General features: G+C 42.9%; 1 protein-coding gene across 1 annotated transcript in view; it reads left to right on the top strand.

The window, feature by feature from the left end:
- Nucleotides 1–504: 504 nt before the first annotated feature.
- LOC139361461 (centromere protein I-like) overlaps nt 505–26,943 on the top strand; it is a 36,592-nt gene continuing 10,153 nt past the window's right edge. The window contains 18 exon segments of the mRNA XM_071090056.1: nt 505–1,128; nt 1,452–1,580; nt 1,801–1,968; nt 2,703–2,823; nt 3,922–3,985; nt 6,075–6,224; nt 6,309–6,372; nt 7,544–7,553; nt 7,760–7,852; nt 13,680–13,813; nt 14,765–14,889; nt 16,694–16,725; nt 16,728–16,741; nt 16,875–17,006; nt 17,008–17,053; nt 17,056–17,096; nt 25,348–25,355; nt 26,278–26,363. Of these exon segments, the coding sequence (XP_070946157.1) occupies nt 1,042–1,128; nt 1,452–1,580; nt 1,801–1,968; nt 2,703–2,823; nt 3,922–3,985; nt 6,075–6,224; nt 6,309–6,372; nt 7,544–7,553; nt 7,760–7,852; nt 13,680–13,813; nt 14,765–14,889; nt 16,694–16,725; nt 16,728–16,741; nt 16,875–17,006; nt 17,008–17,053; nt 17,056–17,096; nt 25,348–25,355; nt 26,278–26,363 (1,504 nt within the window). The 5' untranslated portion in view covers nt 505–1,041.

Raw genomic sequence — 26,943 nt, 5'->3', positions numbered from 1 at the left:
CCCCAGAGGCAGCACTTGCCTTTGCATGTCAGCTTTTTTCCAGCCTATGCCCTGATTCCAGGTAATAGGCACATGCTCTGAGCTTCTTTCCAGCGTGTACCTGATTCTAGGTCATAGGCATCTTCTCTGAGCCAAGGCGGGTATATTACTGGAGGTCAGGAGTCCAAGACCAGCCCAGCCAACATGGTGAAACCACGTCTCTACTAAAAATACAAAATTATCTGGGTGTGGTGGTGTGTGCTTTTAATCCCAGCTACTTGGGAGAGGCTGAGGCGGGAGAATCGCTTGAACCTGGGAAGGGGAGATTGTAGTGAGCAGAGATCATGCCATTGACTCCAGCCTGGGCGAAAAGAGTAAAGCTGCATCTCAAAAAAAAATTATTTCTAGGCCTCATTTACTGCCTTACTTTGTACAGTATTTGATATAATAAAATTTTAATATTACAAAACAATTTGGTTACTTCCTCGGAATTCGTTTTAGTGGTGTGCTTTCTGTGCATAGTCAGATGTGGGTATCTAGCAGTAATGACTTCTTTCATTGTGAAATTAGTGCTTTGTTAAGATTTGTTTTAGTTATGTCAAAGCTACTTGATTATGGCATGCCAATTGTAATTTCCTAGATATTTTCCAAGAACTATAATAATCAGGTATTAGCTTCTCTTTTGGTCGTATCTCCTTGATGTGTAAATCAAGGATGAATAAACTTTGAGTCCTGAGTATGCTACCAGTGAGAATAAGCTCTACAATGCTAGTAAGTATGACTGTTAAGCCTAAGGTACAGGAAGAGGAGAGAAAATATGAGAAAGGAAGTAAAGTCAGTAATGGTAGTAAGAGAGAAGATCACAGTTTGGAGAGAATTGTTTTATGGTGGTTGACTTAAATGTCTGGTTACTCCCTTGATTTTTGATAGCATCTTCCTATAGCTATATCTCATAGTGAAATTATGGTCTGAATATACTTACTTTCTTCTTATTGGTATTTGTTTCCTCAGTTTCTTAGTAGCCACAGAATTGAAAATGGAAAACCTATTTTATTTCGGGGAATGCAGCTTCATCTTCAGGCTTTGTTGTCGCTGTATAGGTTCTTTGCTTCTGCTCTGATTTCTGTATCTTTGCCTGTTAGGAAAAAGGTAAGGGATTAAGGAGAGAGAAATCATATTGAGATTGAAACATGTTATTTTTGTTAAAGTTAACTTATAGATTTCAACTAAAATGCTTACAGCCTACTGTTTTACTATCTAGTATTGTGGTACTGCTTTGGGGAAGTTTTTTTTAGGGATTGGCACTTCGTGTTGGTCCCGTTTGGTGCATTTAATAGATTGCGGATCAGAAAAATAAATGCATTTGTATGTAAAGGAATTCATAATATATATTCAATTAATGAGCAGTTTTAGACTTCACGTCGCTCCAGTATAGGTACCTACTCTTTTGTACTTTATATCCAAATTTATAGATCTATTTTAAGAATTCAGAGAATGTATGGAAGATGGCTCTGCTTGCCATGAAGCGAAGAAACCAGGAACCTTCTCCAGAACCTCTGAAGTTGATGTTGGGTCCAGCTAGTGTTCGTCCTCTAAAAGTAGTATCTAAAGCCCAAACAAGTTGCATGGCTTTCTTTTGTTAAATCCAAATAATAACCATTCAGATCTTAGAGGAGATTATAGATATTTAAATACATGTCAGTTACCCAGGATTCTGTGTAAACCATATTCCCATTTAATTGAAACACATTAACAGCTGCTTTTATATTTGTGCTTTGTAGTTTGTTTTGTCCATTGATAGATTGTTTTATCTTTCTTTAGAAATTGAATTCTCTCTCAGTTATACCAGTGCTCAATTCCAGTAGTTACACTAAAGAATATGGAAAAAAAGAGGTGAGTCTTTCTGATTGTCTGAATAGAAGTGGATCATTTCCACTAGAACAGCCTCGAAGCTTTCCACAACTTTTACAGAATATCCATTGCCTAGAGGTGTGTGACTGGACCATGTGCTTCTTTGCATTTTCTGTTTGAACTTGTATGGCCTTTGTTTTTGTTTTTTTGAGACAGGGTCTTACTCTGTCACCCAGGCAGTAACACAGTCATGGTTCACTGCTGCCTTGAACTCCTGGGCTTATGTAATCCTTCCACCTCAGCCTTCCAAGTACCTGGGACTATAGATGTGCATCACCATGCCTGGCTAATTTTTCAAAAAAAATTGTATCAGGCCAGTCTCGGTGGCTTACGCTGGTAATCCCAACACTTTGGGAAGCCAAGGCGGGCAGATCACTTGAGGTGTCAGGAGTTCAAGACCACGACCACCAGCCTGGCCAACATGGTGAAATCCTATTTCTACCAAAAAATACAGAAATTGAGCATGGTGGTGCACACCTGTACTTCCAGCTACTCAGGAGGCTGAGGCATGAGAATTGTTTGAACCTGGGAGGCAGAAGTTGGAGTGAGCCGAGATCCCACCACTGTTCTCCAGCCTGGTTGACAGAGTGAGACTCTGTCTCAAAAAAAAAAAAAAAAAACACACACACACACAAAAAAAAATTTTTTTAAATATGTTACCCAGGCTGGTCTCAAACTCCTGGGCTCAAGTGATCCTCCTGCTTCAGCCTCCCACAGTGTTGCAATTATAGGCATGAGCCACCATGCCTATCCTATTTTTGTTACATATTTTCTTTATTTTCAGATGTTGATCGGTGGTTCTGTTACTGCAGCTGCCTTCTCAGATAGGCTCAGTGCTAAACAACTCTCTGCTGCTTCAGTATATTGACTGTGTCATAGATGGGTCGGTCTTGCTGAGGTCTTACTACGGGTTGAGTCAAACATTACAAGAAGGTAAGAATTGAGGGAGGATGGGACAAGATAGTTTACAAATGGATTTCTTTTATAAGGGTGTGCCAAATTCTAGACAAGAGGAGCCTTCGTATGCTGTAATTATGTCTGTGGTAATCATATATTTAGAGCATGAATGTTTCTGTTGTAAGTTTAAGGTAGTAAGAAGGGAAAGGGATTATGTTAAGGAAACACTACTGGATAGCCACCAAAACTCACTGGGTGGCTCTACTTTGATGACTATCACAATCCAAGGATTTTTCATCTGTGTATGTCCGGAAACTTGCTGTTAGGCCCCCAGAGTATCCCGTTAATGGTAATGAAACTCAGAGGAGACTAATGTATAAGCCAGAATATCAGTTTATTATAAAATGAATTATTTCTGGTAAGCAAAATGCTCATATCTGCCAACTAGAATATCCCCTCTGTGCTATCTGCATATATGGAACAAGATTTCTCAGTAGAAGGTTTCTTAATTATAGAATTAAAGGAAACGGCAGTGAGAAGTCTTTCATCCAGGCCATAGTAAAGCCTGGGCATTTCATTCCTCCAGTGGTGTGGGGCGGTGGGAAGATAGCATTTCTTTTGACCAAATTGAGTATTTCTTTACTGGATAAGCAACTCCTGATTCTTCTGGTGGTTAAAGTTGCTTTTGGTTGGTTCCAGGCCAATTCTTCTTCTACTCTGAATCTTTTAAATGGAATATGATACGGTTTATTAGATTTCCCCTTACTAAATTTCAATCTTTCTTACGTTATACCCAGCCTACCCTAATTGAAGTCTAGAGTGTTCTAAAACTTTCAATTCAGGTGTTTATACTTGCTTGGATGACTATGTGATATAAAGTTTATCTTATTCATTATATGTGAATTCCCTCCGTTTGTTCTTTCACTATAAGCTTTTCCCTGTATTACCAAGTTTTTGAGGGACATCTCACTGTCACCTCCATCTATCTGTTCTCGTCTACATTATGAGTTAGGATGTATGAGACTAATGGCTTTTTTACTTTGTCACTTATTTGTAACTTTGGTGATAATTTTGTTTTGTGAACTTTTTTATTGTGGTATAGCTAGATGCTTATATTTAGTGTTCCTGCTCTAGAATGTATTTGGTACAAGGTGAATAATTATGAACATGGAAAAGAGTTTACCAACTTCCTGGATACTTCATGAGGGCAGAGTCCTTCTTACAAGATTTCACTTGCTGCTTCCACACTCCACCACTCTTTACTAAAATTTATTTAGATATCCATTGACAGTCTTTTTCTTGGCCGAGTGTGGTAGCTCACACCTGTAATCTCTGCAGTTTCAGTTTGGAGGCTGAGGCGGGTTGGACAACATGGCAAAATCCCATGTCTACAAAGAATACAAAAATTTGTCAGGCATGGTGGCATACATCTGTTGTCCCAGCTACTCAGGAAGATGAGGTAGGAGGATCACTTGAGCTCAGGAGGTCGAGGGTGCAGTGACCTGTAGTTGTGCCACTGCACTGCAACCTGGGTGACAGAGTGAGATCCTGTCTCAAAAACAACAAAAACATTTTTTAAGTACCTGACATCATTTGTAAATAATATTTGTTCAATTTGAAACTCTTTATAAAGAAAGCTGAGGTGGACTTTTATCTTTATACTGTTGGATTTGAAGAAAGAATATGTTATATTGGGCAAATAAAAGGGAAAAACCTGTAGTTTAGGAGGACAAACTGAAGATACAATTAAATGTATTCAGTTAATTGAATTAGTAATGTAAATTTCATAAGGTCACTACTTATATTCTTATAATCAACAAACATTTTTTGAGCATCAAATAAATTCCAGCCAATGGACTCTTTGGTCTGGGTAACCCTCAGTTGTATTTTAAGCTGCAGCTTAGGTATCAGCGCCGTCAAGGAGCCTTCAGTTATTGCCCAGTATGGGTTAGCTCCTTGTTCTATGTGCTTCCATGGCTGCCTGTGCTTACATCTATCGTGACACTTTTAGCATCCTTTTTTCCACTCGTTATGAGCTCCCAGCAGGCAGAAACCATGTCTAACTCTTCTTCATGTATAAATGTTCAGCTTAATTGATAAATGTTTGTGGAGTAATTCTTTGACTTTTTTTTTTAATGAGACAAGGTCTCACTTTGTTACCCAGGCTAGAGTTCACTGGCACAATCAGGGCTTAACTGCAGCCTTGATGTCATGGCCTCAATTGATCCTCCCCGCTCAGTCTAGTAGCTAGGACTACAGATGTGCACCACCATTCCTGGCTAGTCTTTTCTGTTGTTGTTTTGTGGGGTTTTTTTTTTTTTGTATTTTTTTTGTAAAAACGGGGTTTTGCTGTATTGCCCGGTCTGGTCTCCAACTCCTGAGCTTAAGCATTCCTTCTGCCTTGGTCTCCCAAAGTGCCGAGATTACAGGCATGAACCGCCACACCCAGCCCAAGTTTTAGGGATGTGTTGTGAAACCATTTAATTGGAAGCTGGGTTCAGACGATGGTAGTGAGGATATCGATTTAGGCTGACGTTTACGTTTCCTACTTGGGAAGATGGATGGCTTTCACTGAGGAAAGGAATATAAGAGGAGCAGGCTGGGAAGGAAAGATGTTTCACTTAAGAGATGCCAGTGGGACATCAAAGCAGTCATATCCAGTACCCAGTAAAATAATGAGTCTAAAGCTCAGGAATGAGATTTGGGCTGGAGAAACAGGTTTAGGACCCCTCATGTTAAAAGTGGTAGTTTTAGCTATGATGTGGATGAGACTGTCCAGAGAATTCATGTCATGAAAGGAAGGTCTTAGAGTCCTGGTGCATGTCGCTATGTAAGGCTTAGGTGACAAAAGGAAAATGAGAATTCCCAGATTCTCACTCTGGTGGAAATACAAGCAACCTAGACATTTGAGCCTCTAAAGAAGGATCTGCTCAGAGTTGGGATTTGGTCTGTGGCCTCCAATGGCATTCTAGCCCTATAACATAACATTGTATACATTTTACTGACCGTTCAAATTACTGCATGTACTGTACCCAAGGTAATAAATTTTTAAAAATGGATAACTTTTAGCCTTCTTTCCAATTGATGAAGCTTTATGGTATTTGAGAGCTATATTAATAAAAATAGTATTGCAAGTAAATACTAATCATTTTACCTTTTTCTGAGGAAGTCTGGCATCTAACCTAAGGCTTTCATTATATTGATGCCAAAAAATTAGTCTAAGAGTGAAGCAACTATAGCCCAAAATAAACTTGTTATATAGAGCATAATTTTGTGACTGAAACTTTCTACATAAGGATTTACTGTTCATTTGTGTTACAGGAGGGGTTTTATTGCTGTGAAGCATTCCTATATAAGAGCCTTTCTCTCTGGGATGACCTCTGTTGTCAGTCACAGTTCCTTCCGCTTGTGAGCTGGATTATTTTCTGTAGCTTCTCTGGTATGTATCATGAACATTTGGAGTCATTTAATTCAGTGTGCTATAATTGAATGGATTTTGATAAATTTTTTTTTTAATTCCTGGAGGTGAAACTGCTTCTTTTTGACCATCTAGCACAGCTCTTTACATCAACCATTTATTCAAGGGTAACAAAAACTTGCCTTGCTTAGATTTAACAGGATGTATTATTCTATTGCTAGTGGTACACAATTCCAAACTGACATTACGGCAATGGTTTTATAACAGGATTTTCTTGCACCTGGGCTTTGAGGTGCTGCATCACTCAACTCAAAGTTAATGCATAGAATGTTCCTTTTTTATGGCTGTGTTGCATAGTTTTCCTGACCTGTTTCTGCTTGTAGCAAATGACATAGTGAATGAACAAGTGGCAAATGCATATTAATAAAAACAAATTGAGAAATAGTTTGATTGTTGTGGTTTATATTTTTGTAGATACATTTATTCATTTCAGAAATATTTTTTGAGCACCTACTATATACGCTTTTTGACACTGGGAATACAGTAGTAACCAAAGCAAACAAAACTCCCCATGACATTCATGTTCTATATTTATTATAATGGTGGTTTTCTGCTAATAAAATTGTTCCAACCTTATTTATAATATGTTAGTATTTTGGGGTGGTCACCAAGAAGATCAGTATGGCTTCCAGAAGTTCTACCTGAATGAGTTTGAGAACCACTTTCTTACAGAGTGGTTACTCCTATTCTAAAAGAGGTGCAATTAAGTAATTTTTTTGTAACTTTCTTTTTAACATTTCAGAGACTTCAGTTTGAATTTTTTTTGCAATTCTCTCTCAGTCTTCTAATTGGGTTATTCTTTGTTGTTGTTGTTGTTGTTTTTTCTTATTCTTCCATGCTAAAGAGCTGTTTAAACATTAGGCTGGACCATAGAAAATTACCATTTTTTGGTAGGTCAAAGATGGTTAATGATTGGCAATTTGAGGTTCAACCTAATATACATATACACTTTCATACACGTGTATATTTGAGAGTGAAAGGGGTGGGGAGAGGAAGGAAGGAAGGAAAGGAGCAGACAGTAGGCTAAGTGTAGAACTCGGGAATACACAGTATTTAATTCTCAGGCCAAGGAGGAGGACAGTCGGAAGAAACCTTAAAAAGAAATTGGTGTATAAAAAGAACCAGAATGATAGTTCCAAGACAATAAATAGACTATAGGATGTCAAAATGAATGAAGGAATAATGTTGCCAAGTATCCTAGGAAAGTCCAGAAAGATAAGGACAAAAATTTTCTTTAAGTATTGGCAGTATAAAGGTTTTGGCTTCCTTTTTGAGTAGTTCCAGTGGAGTGTGGAGGTAGAAGTCAGATTGTGTGGGTGGGGGAGTGAGTGAAAAGTCAAGTGAAGACAGTATGTATAGAATATGTTTCAAAATGTTTGACCAAAAAAAAGTGTAGAGAAAGAACTATAGGGGGACTGTGAACCAGGGGAAGTTGGTTTTTTTTTTTGTTTTTTGCCTCTAAAATGAGAGAAATGTGATTGTGTTTATACATAGAGTCACAGGAGCCAGTGGAGAAGAGGGAGAAGTTGAAAATGGAGAAAAGATTGGGGATAAGTGAAGGTACAGGGCTCCAGAAGAAATATGAAGGTATTGGGTTAAAAGTAGGTCGCGAGATTTACTTGAATGGGTGGTTAGGAATTCGGAGGCACCATTTATCATCTATGACTGGGGAGAGGCTGCATGGATGGGTGGATATATATTTGTAAAGTTAGAAGAAAGGGTAAGACATTGAAGTACTTTGTGCCTAAGAATGTTAAATTACTCAAAATGAGAAACATGTTTTACAGAATATCTAAGTAGGACACTCCAGGAGGGCATTAACTGCTTAGGACAGCCAGCAAGAACAAGCTGGTTAAAGACAAGTAAAAGGATTATTGAGTGTCATTAAGGGCCCAGCAAAAGTTGGCGATCATCAATTTGGAATGGCGCGAATCTTTGCAGTTGTGTGTGTTTTTCTTCCACTTACATATTGGAGAAGAGAAAGCAATTTATTAGACTGAATCAGTTTGGGTTTTGCAGGTTGAATGGAGTACAAGAGAGTTGTGATCGGCTGTGTGGTCTAGTCCAGATAGGAAAATAAGGCCAGGAGAAGGCTGATAAACCTGAAAAAGGACATTAAAAATTAAGGTATTGACTGGGTGTGGTGGCTCATGCCTGTAATCTCAGCACTTTGGAAGGCCAAGATGGGCAGATCACTTGAGGTCAGGAGTTTGAGACCAGCCTGGCCAACATAGTGAAACCTCATCTCTACTAAAAATACAAAAATTAGCTGGGTGTGGTGATGTGTGCCTGTAATCCCAGCTTCTTGGGAGGCTGAGGGAGGAGAATCACTTGAACCTGGGAGGTGGAGGTTGCAGTGATGTGATGTAAGGGATTGAGTATCTCTGATGTTGAGAAACGAGTAACTATAGTTGGAGTTGAGTCTGCGATAAAGCTGGAATAGAAAGTTACAACAACAAAATAATATATTTTGGTGTGGTTCAGTTCAGGTTATGACAGAATCTAGTGTGTATCTGTGGGACTGGGTAACTAAGGTGGAGTGAAGGTTATTTGATTCAAAGTCAAGAAACAAACTGAAATGTTGGGATCATTTGCATGGACACTGGTGTAACTGAGATGTTGATGGCAGGACATGATGCAGAGTTCTAAGCTCCTCAATGAATCTGGATGAGCTTCCAAGTGATAGACAGCAGAGATATGAGAAGATAAAAAAAAAAAATACAGAGTAGGGTAGCTGGATAGTATGTTCCTATGCTGTATTTTGGTTATATGCATTAAATTATCTTAACTTTGGAGTTTAAAATAAGAACCTTAAATTTTTGTTAAATGTGTGCTTTACCTTCAAAGTAAAAGTCTAAATTTCAAGGAACTGCATAGTCAGATTGTTTTGACTCTTTCTACTTAGTTTTTTGCCTTCTCTTACACTCTTTTTTTTTTTTTTTGTATTAAGACTGAGTCTCGCTGTGTTGCCCAGGCTGAAGTGCAGTGGTGCAATGTTGGCTCACTGCAGCCTCCACCTCCCAGCTTCAGATGATTCTCCTGCCTCAGCTTCCCAAGTAGCTGGGATTACAGGCATGTGCCACCACACCCAGCTACATTTTTGTTTTGTTTTGTTTTGTTTTTTGTATTTTTAGTAGAGATGGGGATTTGCCATTTTTGCCAGGCTGGTCTCAAGCTCCTGACCTCAGGTGATCTGCTCGCCTTGGCCTCCCAAAGTGCTGGAATTACCAGTGTGAGCCACTGTGCCTGGCTGCTTCTCGTAAATTCTATTATCAGTCACATAATTTTTTGGCGTTTGAAAAACTATATTATAGAAAATTACAAATACAATCAAAAGTAGAGAAAATACTGCAGTGTTCCCCGTCTGTGCCCATTACCCATCTTCAACAGTTAGCAACTCTTGGTTAACCTTTTTTCATCTATAGTATCTTTCACCTTTCCTTTCCATTATTTTAAAGCAAAACTCAGGTCCCGTTTCAACTGTAAAATATGGTACTATTATGACACCTAAAAAATTGGTAGTTTTTTATTTTTTTAAAGACAGTCTCACCCTTGCCCAGGCTGGAGTGCAGTGGGTTGATGAAAGTTCACTGCAACTTCCATCTCCTGGGTTCACATAATTCTCGTATTTCAGCCTTCGAGTAGCTGGGACTACAGGCATGTGCCACCACACCCAGCTAATTTTTGTGTTTTTAGTAGAGAGAGGGTTTCACAGTGTTGGCCGGGGCTGGTCTTGAACTTGTGACTTCAAATTATGCACCCGCCTTGGCCTCCCAAAGTGCTGGTATTACAGGCATGAGCCACCGTGCCCAGCCAATAGTTCTTAGTATCTTTAAATATCTAACCAATGTTCAAATTCCCCTTAGCTTCAGTTGTAAATAGCTGGTGGTTAGCTTGGTTAACAGATGAGCCCAGACTCATTTTTCTGTATGTTCTTATCCCTATAGTGGTTTCCTACTTTGGTAGAATAGAGAATAGAAGCTACTTAGGCCTGGAAAATTGTTTATAATTCTTCATATTCATTATTAAATTGTTTCCAGATACACCTGATCACTTTTAGAAGGAAATGGAGCGTTAGTGGGTAGTAAACATCTTGTAAAGCTATGCTTCTCAAAATATGGTCCTTGGATCATCAGCATAACCTGGAAACTTGTTAGAGATGCAAATCTTAGGTCTTGGCCTAGACCTACTGAATTAAACTCTAGAGTTGGGGCTCTGTAATTAAACACTACCATAATTCTGGTGCATGCTGAAGTTTGAGAACCACTATTTAAAAGAAACTCCACTTAAATGTTTAACCTCTTCTACCTAAATTACATCCAGAACTGTACCTTTGAAATTACCTCTCTCCGCTTTTGTGTGAGACAGGGTCTTTCTCTGTCTCCCAGGAGTGCAGTGACGCAGTCTCAGCTCACTGCAGCCTCGACCACCCAGGCTCAAGCGATCCACCTCAGCCCCCGAGTAGCTGTGACCAAGAGCATGCACCAGTATAACATGCCAGGCTAATTTTTGTTGTAGAGACAAGGTCTCACTGTGTTGTCTGGGTTGGTCTTGAACTCCTAGGCTCAAACTATCCTCTTGCGTTGGCCTCCCAAAGTATTGGGATCACAGGCATAAGCCACCACATCCAGCCTGAAATTCTTCTCTTTTACTTGTGGTTCTCCCTAACCTGCATTCCTCTCTTTGAGCTGCTGTGCCTGGACCCATGTTTATTCATTCTCTATTCCCCAGATGAGCAAAAGATTGAGCAAAACAGTATGTTTGCATCTACAATATTTGGCCAACTTGCAGTGTAAGTCTCCAGTACCCTTGAAATAGCTGCCTTACAGTTTCTGTATTATCTTTCCTTTTATTAGTATCATAAGGGAGACAATTTGAAAAGGAATTCTGCTTTCTAAAATTTAATGGACATACATGTGGATAACTTTGCTTGTCATAACAATACTTGGCATTATATAGTATAGCTCAAGTTTTCAATAATTGAGTAAATATAGGTGTAATGCCATATTTCTGTCATGTGACCATATGCCATATCACTGTCAAAAAGGGAGTAAATTGTAGTTATATATCACAAGAAGAGAAGGGTAGAAAACTTCTCAGCAGTGGTTCTTGAAGGGAGGGGGCATTTCTGGTGTCATGGTGACCGGGAAGAGGTTGCGACTGTAATTTAGTATGTGGGAGGTGGGGATGCTCAGTGTGCTTCAGGGGCTGCGTGGGTAGTAAGAGCCAGTCCTGAACAGTGAATTATTTGATCCAAAATGCTAATAGTGTCATGTGGAAAAACACTTCAAAAGAGGCTGTTTGAAGCAATGGTCATTGTTTCAAATTGTTTGACACAGTTGCCAAGTGCTACCAAAAATCATAGTTAAGATACGGTTACGCCTGTAATTCCAGCACATTGGGAGACTGAGACCAGCAGATCACTTGAGGTCTGGAGTTTCATATGAGCCTGGCCAACATGGTGAAACCTTGTCTCTAATAAAAATAGAACAATTAGTTGGATGTGGTGGCACACGCCTGTAATCCCAGCTACTCAGGAGCCTGAGGCATGAAAACTGGTTGACCCCAGAGAAGGAGGTTGCAGTGATTTGAGATCGCACCTGTGTACTCCAGCCTGGGCGACAGAGCAAGACTCCATCTCGGGAAAAAAAAAAAAAAAAAAAAAAAAAAAAAAAAAAAAAAAAAAAAAAAAAAAACCACTTAGTTTTGCAAGTAGCCAACTGGCTATGTGTAGATGCTTGCATATTTGAATGGTCTCCTGATCATCATTGATTGTCCTAACACTGAACTATCATGGTGGTGGGCAGTAGTAGAGTCGTCATCATCTCTGAAATTCTAAGATTATACATGTTCTTTTCCTTGTGCATAACTGTGCATCCTTGTGCATAATTGTTGACTGCCTAGATAGGAGAGTAAAGCTGTGAATTCACATTTGTAAGTCTTTTCCTAATCCATTTAACAGTGGCATGATCTTGGCTAACTGCCAGCCCCACCTCCTGGGTTCAAGGGATTCTTCTGCCTCAGCCTCCCCAGTAGCTGGGATTACAGGCTTGCACCACCATACCAGGCTAATTTTTGTATTTTTAATAGAGGTGGGGTTTCACCATGTTGACCAGGCTGGTATTCAACTCCCAACCTGAAGTGATCCACCTGCCTTAGCGTCCCAAAGTGCTGGGATTACAGGCATGAGTCACTGTGCCATACCAAATTCAAGTGAAAATATGTTTAACAGCATTTTATAAAGCTAGGGAATTCAGGCAAAACAGAGTTTTGATTTGTGTAGCGTAGGTTTCCATGCGTTTGTGTTACAATGTTACTGACAGTATAGGAAACGATTCCTAAAGTCATTTTAATGTTTATTCCTTTAAACCACATTTGATTTGGTTGGAATAAATTAGTTGTCATTGTTTCCTAGTTTACTGTATCATTTTGTCCATTTTCACATTTCATTCTGATTTTTTTTTTTTAAATAGAGTCTTGCTATATTGCCCAGGCTGGAGTGCAGTGTCATGATCTTGGCTCACTGCAAACTCCACCTCCTGGGTTCAAGGTATTCTCCTGCCTCAACCTCCCAAGTAGCTGGGATTACAGGGACCCACCATCACGCCTGGCTAATTTTTTTATTTTTAGTAGAGACGGGGTTTCACCATGTTGGCTACGCTGGTCTCAAACTCAACCTCAAGTGATCTGCCCTCCTCAGCCTCCCAGAGTGCTGGGATTACAGGCATGAGCCACTGCACATGGCCTGAATTTTTTTTTTTTAAACAGTCTTGCTCTGTCACTCAGGCTAGAGTGTGGTGGTGGAATCTTGCTCACTGCAACCTTTGCCTCTGGGCCTCAAGCAATCCTCCCACCTCAGCCTCTTGAGTAGCTGGAACTAGAAGTGTGTGCCACCACCTCAGCTAATTTTTGTATTTTTTGTGAAGAACTTTTGCCATGTTGCCCAGGCTGGTCTCAAATTCCTGGATTCAAGAACTCTGCCTGCCTTGGCCTCCCTAAGTGCTGGAATTACAGGTGTGAGCCACTGTGCTTGGCCATGAATTTTTCATGTCACTTTTATGTGAACCTTTTTCTCCCCTTAACTGTTAATGAAATACCTATATTTCTAGTGGTTTTTATATCTCCCACTTGAGAATTTTCATAACTGCTTGGAGCTTAATACTTTATTTATCTGTTACTTACTAGTAGAGTCTGGTTGTTTAGAATGTTCTATGAATTCATCTTAATGATTCCCTGGAAGGCTAAGTGTAGTTTTATGATTAATCACTGATTTTTTTAAAAGTAAATTATACATTGGAGCACTGATAGTTTTAAAATCTTCACCAACTTTTTCCTTTATATTATTCACCTTTAGCTTGGAAATTGTGAACACTTTTGCTACTCTGTATCTGAATGTTATGGTTTCTTATTGCAGAGAGAGAACTGGGCAGATCCATGAACTCTGTGTCTAAACTGCTCCACTATGTAGGGTGGCTGTCCACTACTGCAGTGCACGTGGAGAGCAACAGAACTTTCTTACTGCACTTTATTTTGGATTTCTGTGAGAAGGTAATACACGTTACGTTTTCCCCATTGGCATTTTTGTGAAAGCTATTCACTTTATTGGCATATTATCTAAATTTTATGCACAAATATTAAGGTAGGCCATGATCTCATTAACATCATTAAAATAATCTTACATTTTGAAGTTCATGATTATTTTCTCGCCAGAACAATTGACTTTCATAAACCACGTGGAAAAACAAATGCTTTTTTTTTTTTTAAGGTCCAGGCACCACAACATTACCCTGTGTTAACACTGGTCCTAGACAGAAGTCTGTTGTTAGCATTATTTTTTGTTCTTTTCATTCCTAACTCCTGGTGGAAACCAAAAATTTCTTGTTGTTTCTTCAGATCTCCATGTCTACCTTTCAACTGCCTTACGTCTCTTGGTACCTAGTACCCTTTTATTGTGTTATAGTATATAACCTGGCAGAACTATAGGCTGATGCAAAAGTAATTGTGGTTTTTGTTATTGTTTTCAATGGCAAAAACTGCAATTACTTTTGCAGCAACTTAATAGCCATGAAGTATCCATGATAGTCTCACTTTTCCCAGCTTCCTCTACTAATACCTATTTGTCTTGTGTTACGCATTTGCTTAGAAACATGCTCGTTTGTTTTCTAGGTTGAAGGCTAACTCATGTGATAAATAAGTATTATGGGACTTAAGGGGAAAGAAATCCTTCCTTCCTTTACCCTGTCCCCCTAACTGTAAGACCTTTCCCTAGAAGAAATGAAAGATTTAAGTAATGGTCTTTTAGAAATTATCCTCTGTAGTGTGACTGATATTTGGCGAAGTCTATGTTAAGCAAGCTTACAGTTATCTATTTGTTTAGGAGTCAGGCATGGCCAAAGCTAACGTTACATTATTATCTTATACTGATGATTCTTCGGGTGAACTTGGTTGAGAAGTTCTGGGGAATAGTCTATATACTGATGTTATCTTTCCTTCTCAAAGGTGTGTGACATATATATAAATTATAACCTTCCATTAGGGGTGGTGTCTCTTCCTGGGATCTTATATTCTGCACTCTTCAGCCTGGATGCCAACATCCTGAACCAGAGGTGTTTCATTATATGCAGGTACAAAGCCTTTTTACCATTTTATGATATGGTATATTATAATTTTCTCTTCGTCTTTCAGCTGTAATACAAAAAATATTCCTACTTGTCTTTGGCCAAAGCCTCTGGAAATCAGGCTTGCTATTGGACATGAGATTCCAATATGGGGCCATGACAGCTGTGTTGTATTTAAATTCTCCACTGGTGTGGCTACGGAATAAAAAAAAATCATAGTTAAGGACCTGTTGTGCAGTGGTACTATTGCACTCAGCATTGTTCATTCTAATTGCCGTGTCTTCAGGAAAAATTAGTCATTTGCTGACAACTGCTTTAAGTATTTGTAGCTTCTCTGATAAAAATATTTTCTGGGAGATAAGGGGAGCTGTTGCCAATTATGTGGAACTGTAAGTATTATTTCTGGTCTCCTCTAATTCTGTAACTTGTGGACTGAAATTACTTTTCTCAGTCCATAAATGTAAACTTTTTTTTTTTTTTTGAGACAGAGTTTTGCTCCTGTCAACCTGGAGTGCAACAGCACCTTCTCGGCTCACTGCACCCTCTGCCTCCCGGGTTAAAGCGATTCTCCTGCTTCAGTCTCCGGAGTAGCTGGGATTAAAGGTGCCTGCCACCACGCCCAGCTAATTTTTTTGTGTTTTTTCATAGAGATGGGGTTTCACCATTTTGGCCAGGCTGGTCTCGAACTCCTGACCTCAGGTGATCCGCCCACCTTGGCCTCCCAAATTGCTGGGATTATAGGCATGAGTCACCATGCATGGCTAAGTGCAGACCTTGTTGGCATAACTTGTAGGACTATGTCAAGTTTAAAATGTTTAAAAACTAATTAGTTGTTAATAGTTCTCAGATAAGAAAAACATATTTGTAGGTTTCCCTTTTGTGCTTTTTGCTGCATCATTTTCTTTCCATTGAGAAAATACGTTTTATATCAGTGACTGACTTTTTGAGCCTCTGTTAATTTTTTTGCATTTTACTTTTAAGTTTTGGGATAAATATGCAGAAGGTGCACGTTTGTTACATGGTTATGCATGTGGCATGGGGTGGTTTGCTGCACCTATCAACCCGTCGTCTAGGTTTTAAGCCCCATATGCATTAGGTATTTGTCCTAATGCCCTCCCTCCCCTTTCCCCTCACCCCCGACAGGCCCCAGTGTGTGATGTTCTCCTCTCTTGTGTCCATGTGTTCTCATCATTCAACCCCTACTTATGAGTGAGAACTCTATTAATTTTTTTTTTTTTTTGAGATGGAATCTAGGTCTTGTTGCCTAGGCTAGAGTGCAGTGGTGCAATCTTGGCTCACTGCAACCTCTGCCTCCCAGGTTCAAGTGATTCTCCTTCCTCAGCCTCTCGAGTATCTGGGATTACAGGCACCCACGCCACCACGTCCAGCTAATTTTTGTATTTTTAGTAGAGACGGGATTTCACCATGTTTCTCAGGCTGGTCTCAAACTCCTGACCTGGTGATTCACTTACCTTGGCCTCCCAAAGTGCTGGGATTACAAGCCTGAGCCACCGCACCCAGCCAGAACTTTATTAATTTTTTAATAGTGAAACATTGAAAGCATTTATTTGTTTATTTTTTATTTAGTGAAGTAAGCATCATAAGTGTATAACTTATTGAGCCTCTATTTATTTTTACTTGAGGAGAATATACTACAAAAGGATAAAATCCTTAACTAGACAACTGGATATTTGTTTATGCATATTTGCATATATTTACATTTATAGTGTATTTTTATATTTTACTATGTCAAAGGCATTGTATTCAAAGGTATGTTAAATGTTTCATTCTGTTTGTTTTTTTCTGGTAGGTATCGTAAAAATCTGACTGCCGCAAAGAAAAATGTTTGGTACAAAAGGTATGAATGAGAAAGCTCTGTGTTAAATCACTGTTACTCAAAAACTAAGTCTAGGTATACGTGACCTGATGGGAAGGAGGAGGAAAGGGAAAATAGGTGATAGTGACCATTTTTTTTATTTCTTTCCCATTAGACAAAATCAGGTTTTGATTTCAGCAGCAAGATTTATCAAGAATTTAATCACTATTTGACATCCATGGTTGGTTGCCTGTGGACATCCAAACCCTTTGGGAAAGGAATATGTATTGACCGCAAAATCCTAGAAAAAAACTGGAGTGGCTGAATATAAAAACAGTTTAAATGTAGTCATTCACCTTTCTTGAGTTGTGCTGTTTCTGTTTTGCTACAGCTAAAGGTATTTAAAGAATGTTTAGATTTTGTATTGTAATACTGTGACAGCAGAAATAGGAACTGCTGTACATTTAATGTGTCTGAACTGTAAGACATGTGTTTAGTAGTTTTTTTTTTTTTTTAAGTAACAACTAAATTTTGGGCATTTTGCTAGGGTCTGGGATTCCAGTTAATTTAAGTAAGTTTCTGTCCTCTGAGAGAGCTTGGGCTTGTAGCAGAGACAGACTTGTAAACAAATCACTGTAATACAACGTGGCAAAATGAAGAAAAGCGTCAGTTGTGAGAAAGATGGGGGAGTGATCAGTTCAGTCCTGCCTCGGTAGAGGTGGCTCCATGTAAGGAAAAGTTTCATAGACATGGAAGCTCTCAGAAAATCCTTCTAGAAAAGATAGAAAATTTAGGCTAGATAATATTACAATTAGAGTTACAACCTTAGTCAGACTGCTGATTTAATGGAATGATACCAATATGCAGGCAGGTGGAGGAGGGTGTATGTTTGTGTGTATCCTTTCAGGACTTCACTCTCAGCCCTGTCTCTTTCTTTCCTGTCTTTATTTTTTTTTAATTTTTATGTATTTATTTATTTTGAGAGGGAATCTCAGTGTCACCTGGGCTGGAGTGCAGTGGTGCAATCTCAGCTCACTGCAACCTGCGCCTCCTGGGTTCAAGCGATTCTCTTGCCTCAGCCTCTTGAATAGCTGGGATTACAGGCACCTGCCACTACACCCAGCTAATTTTTGTATTTTTAGTAGAGATGGGGTTTAACCATGTTGGCCAGGCTGGTCTCAAACTCCTGACATTAAGTGATCCACCTGCCTCGGCCTCCCAAAGTGTTGGGATTACAGGCATGAGCCACCGTGTCTGACTGGGCTAATTTTTTGCATTTTTAGTAGAGAGAGGATTTCACCATGTTGGCCAGGCTGGTCTGTAACTCCTGACCTCAGATAATCCACCCACCTTGGCCTCTCATACTGCTGGGATTATAGGCATGAGCCACAGTGCCCAGCCTGGCTTCTTTGACTTAGCATAATGTTTTCAGTGTTCAGCTGTCTTATAGCATGTATTAGTACTTTTACTTCTAAATACTATTCCTTTGTATAGATAGGACATTTTACTCATTTATCAGTTGATAGAAATTTTGGTTATTTTCACTTGGTGATTATGAGTAAGTATTCTTGTAAAAGGTTTTGTGTGGACATATGTTTTCATTTCTCTTGGGTGTATGTACTTAAGAGTGGGAATGCTAGATCATATGGTAACTCTTTTGAACAACTGGAAGAACTTCCAGACTTTTCCAAAGTAACAGCACCATTTCACATTCCTATCAGCAGTATGTGATGGTTCCATTCTCTCCACCTCTTTCCTAACACTTGTTATCTGATCTGTGTGTTTTTTGTTTGTTTGTTTGTTTGTTTGTTTGTTTTGGTCGTGGTCATCCTGGAGATGTGAAGTGGTATTTCATTGTGGTGTTGATTTGCATTTCCATGGTAGCTGTTGATTTTTAGCATCTTTTCATGTACTTATTGATCATGTATATATTTTCTTTGGAGAAATGCCTATTCAGACTCTTTGCTCATTTTTAAGATTTTATAAATTTCTTTACTGTGTATCTACACTAAATACACTATATATGTATTTCGATATATGTATGTCTATATATATATAGTTTTTTTTTTTTTGATATGGTCGTTCTGTAGCTCAGGCTGGAGGGCAGTAGTGCAATCACAGCTTACTGCAGCCACGAACTCCAAAGCTTAATTGATTCTCCCACCTAAGCCTCCTGAGTAGCTGAGACTAAAAGCACACGCCACTACTCCTGGCTCATTTTTTTGGTAGAAAGGGTTTCACCATGTTGCCCAGGCTGGTCTGGAAATCCTGAGCTCAAACAGTCTTATCTGGGTTGGCCTCCCAGAGTGCTGGGATTACGGGTGTAAGCCACCATGCCTGGCCCTTTGCATATTTTTAAATGAGTTTGTGATTTTATTATTCAGTTGTAATAGTTTTTATATGCTAGATACAAATCCTTTATCAAAGAAGTAATTTGCAAAGTTTTTTCCAATTTTATGGATTGTCAATTTTTTGTTAGTGTCTTTTGATTTACTAAGGTTTTTAATTTTGATGAAATGAAATTTCACCTTTTTTTTTCCTACCGCTTATGCTTTTGTTAGGGCTTAAGAAATCACTGCCTAATTCAAGGTTACAAAGATTTATTCCTCTGAGAATTTTACAGTTTTAAATTCTTACATTTGGGTTTTTAAAATCAATTTTATCTCTTGTATATGTTGTGGTGTAAGTATACAACTTCATTTGTGTGTGTGTGAGGACACAAATGCACCCACACCATTTGTTGAAAAGGCTACTCTTTCCCATTAAAATGTTTTAACCCTTGTCTAACGTCAATGGGCCATAAATGTATGGACTCTGAGTTCTATTTTATGGAACTAGATGTCTATCCTCTTGCCAGTAAATGCTGTCTTGATTAGTATAGCTTTGTAGCAAGCTTTGAAATCAGAAAATGTGAGTTCTCAAACTTGTTCTTCTTTTTCAAGATTGTTTTGGCTATTCCTGGTTCTTTGAAATTCCGTATGAATTTTAGAAACAGCTTATCAATTTCCATAAAGAATCCAAGCTGGGCACGGTGGCTCATACCTGTAATCCTGTTACTTTGGGAGGCCGAGGCAGCTGAATCAACTGAGGTCAAGTGTTCGGGACCAGCCTGGCAAACATGGTGAAACTCCATTTCCACTAAAAATAAAAAAATTAGCCCGGTGTGGTGGCACACACCTGTAATCGCAGATACTCAAGATGCTGAGGAAGGAGAATCGCTTGAACCCAGGAGGTGGAGGTTGCAGTGAGTCAAGATCGCACCACTGCACTCCAGCCTGGGCGACAGAGCGAGACTCCATGCACAGCTAATTTTTGTATTTTTAGTAGAGACGGGATTTCACCATGTTGCCCAGGCTGGTCTCGAACCCCTGACCTCAAGAGATCCACCTGCCTTGGCCTCCCAGAGGGCTGGGATTACAGGTGTGAGCCACTGCGCCCTGCCCAAATCTTCAATATCAGAAAATCTTCCTTTATGGTGTCTGTTTCTGGTGACATGCTTAGGAAACATTTTTCATCCTGAGACTGTATAATTCTCTTTCTGTTGTCTTCTGGTCCTCTATGATTTAGGTTTGTAAACACACAGGGTAAAGGTTCCCATGTACAAGCTGTGGACTCCTGTCCCAGGTGGGCAAACAGACCGCACACACAGGCAGCAATTTACCAGGAGGCTTCTTGGGTGGGGCAAAGTAGAGCTGCTGAAAATTCCTTCTGCCCCATCAGAGTTCATTTGATCGGTGGGTGTTGTGCTTCTCAAAATTAGAAGAAACCCACAGAAGTTTCCTTTGAGCAGAACATAAATCTGTCCCATAAATAGCTGGGAGGTATCATCCTGTCCCCCTGCGGTCAGGAGGATGAGTCTGTGAACCAGGGAGGAAAGCAGCTCCCCTTCTTTAGGACACCAGCAGGACGACAGAGGAGTTGACTGTCCTGGGAATTCATGCCTTCATTCAGCGAAGGGAAAACAGTTAGACCAGGGAATGGGCCTGGCAGTGTGGTGGGGGTACAGTGGTGAAGAGGGTGGGGCCAGGGAGAGCCCTCACTGAGAGGAGAGAGGATCCTCAGTGGGAACCAGGGTGTTTGTGGAAGGAAGAGTCAGGGCATGGAGCAGGAGTGGGAGCGGGGAGGCCAGCTCAGGCCGCCTCCACGTTTGTGTGAACGTCCTTCCTGCGGGCTGTGGAGCTGGCCTCGGTACACTGCAGGGGACTCAGAGCTCCAGTGGAAGGGTGGCTCTGCCTGAGGAAGCTGCTCATGCTCACCACTGCATCATCTGCTGACGGTAACTTCAATGCGTGGCAGAGGTGTTTTGGGACGCTGTCCTACTGCACAGTTCAGCAGGCTGTTACCTGACTTATTTCTTTAATGCATCCCTTGCACTTCGTGTGTGTCCAGTGCCTTAAAATATTAACTGATAATTAACCTCAGAGCCCCGCGTGAGGTCAGCATTGTCCCCACCCTGTGTGCAAAGGGAGGACGGGGAGGCACTGCCAGGTGGGTGAGGGCAGACTGGGCAGCTTGCCTCGGGCCTCGCTGACCTTAGCAGGCTTTGCGTTTGATGCCCTGTGTTCCTTCCCTAGGATACTCAGTTTGCCAGGTTTTTGGTTTATCCTAGTCTCATTCAGATTGTAAAGACTGAGACTGGACTTCTGTTGATAGAGTTTCCCAATTTGGGCACAGGAAGGAGATGAGGAACCAAAAGCCCCTGCTGGACAGTAGCCCTGTAGACCCAGCCACCGCTGGCTCCGTCCTCACTGCCTGGTCCTCTCTGTGAAGCTTCATCCTGGCCACAGTCCCTCAGAGTCCTCCTTTATGAAGGGGCCATGCATTGGGGGAGGGAGTGCCGCTCCCAGGACCCAGAGTTGGTGAGTGGCCACTTTGGAATTTGAGCCCGCAGGCCCTTCTTCCCCTCTCTGCTTCCTGCCGGGCCCAGCTGCCTGCCTCAGCACACACATTCCCTGCACACCCTAGTCTTCACTGAGAGGCGCCTGTTTGAGGCCTGGTTTGCTCCTATGGCTGCCACGCTGATTCTCCATTCTGCATGTCATGTCTCATCAAACTGCATGGTGGTTCCATTCCTTGTGCTAAAGAGAGCCAGTAGTTTTGTCTGCTAGTGATGCTTGTCTGCTGCCCACAAAGGTGAACAGCCAGCCATTGTCTCTACTCACAGGGTATTCAGAGTATAGTGGGACTGGTACACAAGAACAGATCTCTCCAGGAGGTGCCACAGACATGGGTGAGGTGGCTACAGGGTTACTATGTAGCAGACAGCAGGGGTGCCTGGGTGGGAGCAGGGTGGGAGGGCCTAGCAGTCCTGATGGGATGGTCAGGCAATATGCGAGGCAGCGGGTCACCATCCCCAGGGTCCTGGGGACAGTGTGCGGGCAGGCATAGGAGCAGCCTCGGTAGGGTCCAGGACAGGCTGCCTGCCCTCCTGGCAAGAAGTGAGGATCAAGGACCTCGAGGCAGGCAGGGATATGGCCCAGGTTGCTTCCCACGCTCACTGGCCGTCCTGTGACTTGGGGTGCTGGTAAGGGTGTGGGGGTAGGAAGGGGAACTGGAGACAGAGGACCAGTGGGAAGAATTGCCACAGTTTCAGTGGGAGTTGTGGCAGAGATGTGAACTTGGAGAATTGGAGGTGGCAGTTAGAAAGGAAAGGGGGTTTGCAGATTTCTGGCATAGGCACTTGGTGCTGGGCAATGAAAATACCAACAGCTTTTCTTAGTGTGTCCTTGCTGGCTGCTCAGAAAGGGTCAGGCAATGCGTTTGAGATATACCAGGTTCTGGGGACAGTTCTGGACAGTAAGGTCCCTGGAGAGGCTTCACTTTAAACCAGATACCAGTTGAATCCTGATTGGGTGCACAGACATGCCCATGGCAGCCAGCTAGAGCATGGCCCTAGGCAGAGCACTGGAGCCCAGGTCACGGCAAGGGGTTGTGTGCTCTGAGCAGGTGACAGTCCTTGTGTTCAGAGGTCTGGTTGGTCGCAAGTAGGGAGTGACCCGCCAGCCCCCTTCCTCAGCTAGTGTGAGCACTACCCAGGCATCCTTGGGTTCTTTGGTGGCTGCCTCATAGGCCCCTACTGTTTGCGAGCCTGTTGCTTATGTTGGATGGGACTATGGCAGGACAGCCATTGAGCTGACACCAGTCTGCTCGCTGCCCGCCCCTGGCTGGGCAGGCCCTCGTTTTCCAGGCTTGCTTAGGTGGAGGCAAAGCTCACCATGACAGGTTGGTTCTCTGTTCTTTGTCTGAAGCTATACTCTTTGCTCCATGTTTGGAGCTGTCTCCTCGTACAATTGTTTTCCTTCATTTCATGACAGTGAATCAAAGTAATTTTGTCTTCACAAGACCGAGGCTGAGGAGTGGCCAGTCGGGTCTGACTGTTCAGGAAGGCATTCTAGGGTTGGCAGCAGAGCCCAGCTCAGGGAGATCAGAAGGGGGCTTTGGGAGCAGTTGGTGCTGTTCTGAAAGTGGGCCCCTGCAGCAGGCATGTTAGGTCTGAGGAAGGAAGGAGGGGGGAGTGGACCTCAGCAGGAATGTGAAATGAGTGCCCTGGTGGAGTCAGTGTCCAGGCAAGGGATGCCTCTGAAAAGCGCTGGGCTGGCTGGAGAGGAGAGGGCAGCATCCACGGGGAAGTGTGGGGGTTTCGCTGCAGGGCATCTGAGTGCTTTTTTTTCACTGTGCCTGTTTTGTGGCACACGATCTTCAAAGTAGAAGCAAGAGCAAAGACATTTTCAAAAATATGATTCACATAATTGAAAATGGCGCAGGGTGTCTGTTTACCAGCCACCAAACCTGCAGGGCCTCCTTGGGTGGATGCTGCATAGAAGACATGGGAGTGACATGGCATGGTGTTGCTGTTCAGAGCCCCAACCTTGCAGGATGATCACCTATTGCTTCTCAGCCCCACTCTGAGCCGCTGAAGCTCAGCCGGGACTGGACGTTGACATAAGCTGGGTTTTCCTGGTGTTGGCCTGTCAAGACATGCCTGTTTCTGGCCTCCAGTTTGTTCCATGCTCCTCAGGCTCTCAGTTGCTGACAGTTAGTGCCCGGTGTCCACGTCATCTATGACGTTACCCAAGACAGGACAGGGCTCGTCCACCAGCACATCCCCTGGTGTCTGGTGCCAGCTTGTCTTCAGCTCACCAAATACATTTCTTCAACCTGGTCATTCCACCACCCCAAAGCTATCGCACTAAGCCGTGTTTCTGGATCTTGTCTCTGTGACTGTGCCAGGCGTCTGCTGCACCAAGACTGTCTGGGGACTGCTAGTGTGCGGACACACTCAAAAATAGCCAGTAGAAGCTTGAAAAGACTGCTTTTGTGTCAGGCCTGGCTTTGCCTTCCGTGATTGTTGCTGTAGGTCATAGAGCCAATCTGTGTAACTGGATGTCACCCTCAGACTCCTGTGCACCCCTCTTCCTCTCTGACTCCTGGCTGCATGTGCCCCACGGCCTCCCCACTCCTCACACAGACAACCTTTATGTTGTCCTGCTTTGCTGCTGTTTCTGCTGCTCTCTCCTGGGTCTTGCTGTTGATACCAGTGGTTTGGGAGGCCAAGTTGGGAGGATCACTGAAGGCCAGGAGTTCAAGACCAGCCTGGAAAACAAAACAAGATCTTGTCTCTACCAAAATAATAATAATAATAAAAAGTGTAAACTAAAAAACTTTGCCAGGCGTATGGTGGTGCATGCCTGTAGTCCCAACTATTTGGGAGGCTGAGGTGAGAGGATACTTGAGCCCAGGAGTTCAAAGCTGCAGTGAGCTGTTTGTGCCATTGTGCTGTACCTGTGACAGAGTGAGACCTTGTCTCAAAAAACAAAAGATAAAAGGAAGGTGGGAAGAAAGACAGGCATGCTCTTAAGGGGGAGGGGCACAGGTGAGGCATCCTTCAGAAAAGAGGCCTGTGCAGCCACTTCTATCAGAAGTGCTCAGTGACTCCTGGGGCCTAGCAGCTCCCTTCTCAGCCTCTGGATATGGAGACCCTGCCCCTTGCCAGCCCCAGACCATGTGCACAGGGTCCTCCCAGCCTACCCTGCCTGGCTTCACCAGGACTCTGACCCTGCACCGTGTGTGAGCTGGTTCTCATCCTCCCGAACTGATAACTCTCATCTCTTGTGGCCCTAGTGACCTTTCTCCTTATTTTTCTGTTTCACCTATGGATGCCTGGTGAGCAGGAACCTCTTGCTGCCTCGTCGCCTCAGTTGAGGCTTCAGAAAGCACCCAGGGAGGTGGGAGCTGCAAGCATGCTTTTTGAATTGAGCAGGGGTAGGACAGTGTCGCTTTGTTTTTCTTTTCACATGAAGACAGATGTGTGCGCGTCTCAGCATTGAGTCTCCTTTCTGTGATGTCTTGAGGAATCACAGTTGTGTTGCTGCAGCCCCGTGTGCACAGTCCTTCTGTTTCCTGGGGTTGGTTGATTACTGTTTGGAGTGATCAGAATTATTTCTAGCACCAGCTGGACTGGGCCTATTCAGTTCACTCCGAGACAAGGCCCCCGAGCCCTGGCACACTCACTTGTTTCTTTATCAGTAAGCCCAGTGTTGCAGACAGTTGGTGCCCACAGTGTGCATGTCATCTGTGATGTTACCCAGGAGAGGACAGCGCTTGTCCACCAGCAAATCCACTGGTGTCTGGTGCCGCCTTGCCTTCAGCTCACCAAGTACGTTTCTTCAACCTGGTCATCCCGCCACCTCAAAGCTGTTGCACGGAGACCAGGCAGGGAAGAGACCTCTCCTCCTGGGAAGAAGGCAGGCCATGAGCAGACCAGGGCAGCCAGTCCCTGGGAGCCACAGGCCAGGCCTTCCTAACAGATGCACGCCTGTTCCTGTCTTGCCCTGTGTGAATGTGAGGGGCAACGTGGGCTGCATTCAGGCTGGCTCCAGCTCAACTGACGCACATGGCTCTTTCTCTCTGCGGAGCAGTAGTGTGATGAAAAACCTTTCATAGGATTCCATCTCTTAGTACAGAATTGCTGGTAAATGTTATTAAAGATAACGTTTCACATTTCTGTGGTCTTTCTCCTCTTGTCCCCAGCTAGAAGGTGTTGAAGTTGGGGCTTCTCTCTGATCCCACCTACAGGACCTGCATTGTCCCACACAGGGTCAAACCCTTGCTTTGGGAGGGACTGAGTGATGACTTCACGTGGCCCCTTTATTTTACAGAGGAGAAGTCTGGGTCCTACCACACTGGCAGAGTTGGTGGGGACCCAGGCCACTCAAGAGAGCAGGAACTAGGAGCTAGAGACCAGCTGCTGCCCTAGTCTAATGCATATCTCCTTCATCATTCTTAGGGGCTAGCCCCCCACCCCTTCGTGCCATGGTTCCCTCTTTGCTCCATGGTGACCACCTTTCCAGTCCCTTCTGTCTCATCATCCTGCTCACTTTCTCCCTGGCTCAGCGGCCTGTCATTGCTCTTTGTTGAGTGCCCCTTTCTTCATGCCTCTTTTGGACCTCAGCCAGACTGGTGTCCTGAGGACAGCACCTTGTTACCAGGGATAGCTGCTCTGCAGGACCTGTTGGCCAGGGCCCGCAGCATTGGACTCACTGGTGTAACCAAACCTCTCTTCTCTGTTTGTGTTTCAGTGAGAATGCCATGAGGAAAGCTGGCGTGCTGCACAGTAAATCCAGCAACGATATGGAGAGCCATGTTCCCGAAGGCCAAGCCCCAAGTAAGACCTTAGCGGGTGGATCCCCTATGCCAGAGTGGCTTGGAAAGTAGAGTGTCACAGACTCTGGAACCCCTCTCTGGGGGGTCCTAGGGAGTGTGGGTGGGGTGGTTGCTCATTGATTGATCACAGGAAGTCGGGGTGGGGGCGTTGCACATTGATTGGTCACCAGGATTCGGAGTGGAGTGGTTGCTCATTGATCACAGGCACAGCTGGCTTTGCCTGCAGCACTCTGGGTGCTCCTGTGTGTCCATGGTACAGGGAGGACACTCTAGATGCAGGCCCAGCCTCTGGCCCCAGACCTCACAGCCAGCACCTTCCATCTGTGGTGAGCCCCTGTGAATCCTACAGAGAGCTCACTTAGACCCCCAGCTGCTCCTGCGGAAGGGATCAGTGTCGTGAGCAAGAATCTCGTTTGTTCTCAGCCCCTCCGAGGGGTCCTTACCGAAGCCCCACAGTGCCCTGAGGCATGAGCCAGAAGCATCCTTGTCCCCTTTTGCTAAGTTATCTAGAAGAATTCATCCCGGGTGGAGTAGAGGATAAGGGTTGCTACCACGTAGGCTCTCTCCCTGGGCCAGCACCA

This window comes from Macaca nemestrina, unplaced genomic scaffold, assembly GCF_043159975.1.
Source record: "Macaca nemestrina isolate mMacNem1 unplaced genomic scaffold, mMacNem.hap1 Scaffold_51, whole genome shotgun sequence".
NCBI classification, from domain to species: Eukaryota; Metazoa; Chordata; class Mammalia; order Primates; family Cercopithecidae; genus Macaca; species Macaca nemestrina.
The sequence above is the reverse complement of the archived record's forward strand: the minus strand, read 5'-3'. Positions and strand labels throughout refer to the sequence as shown.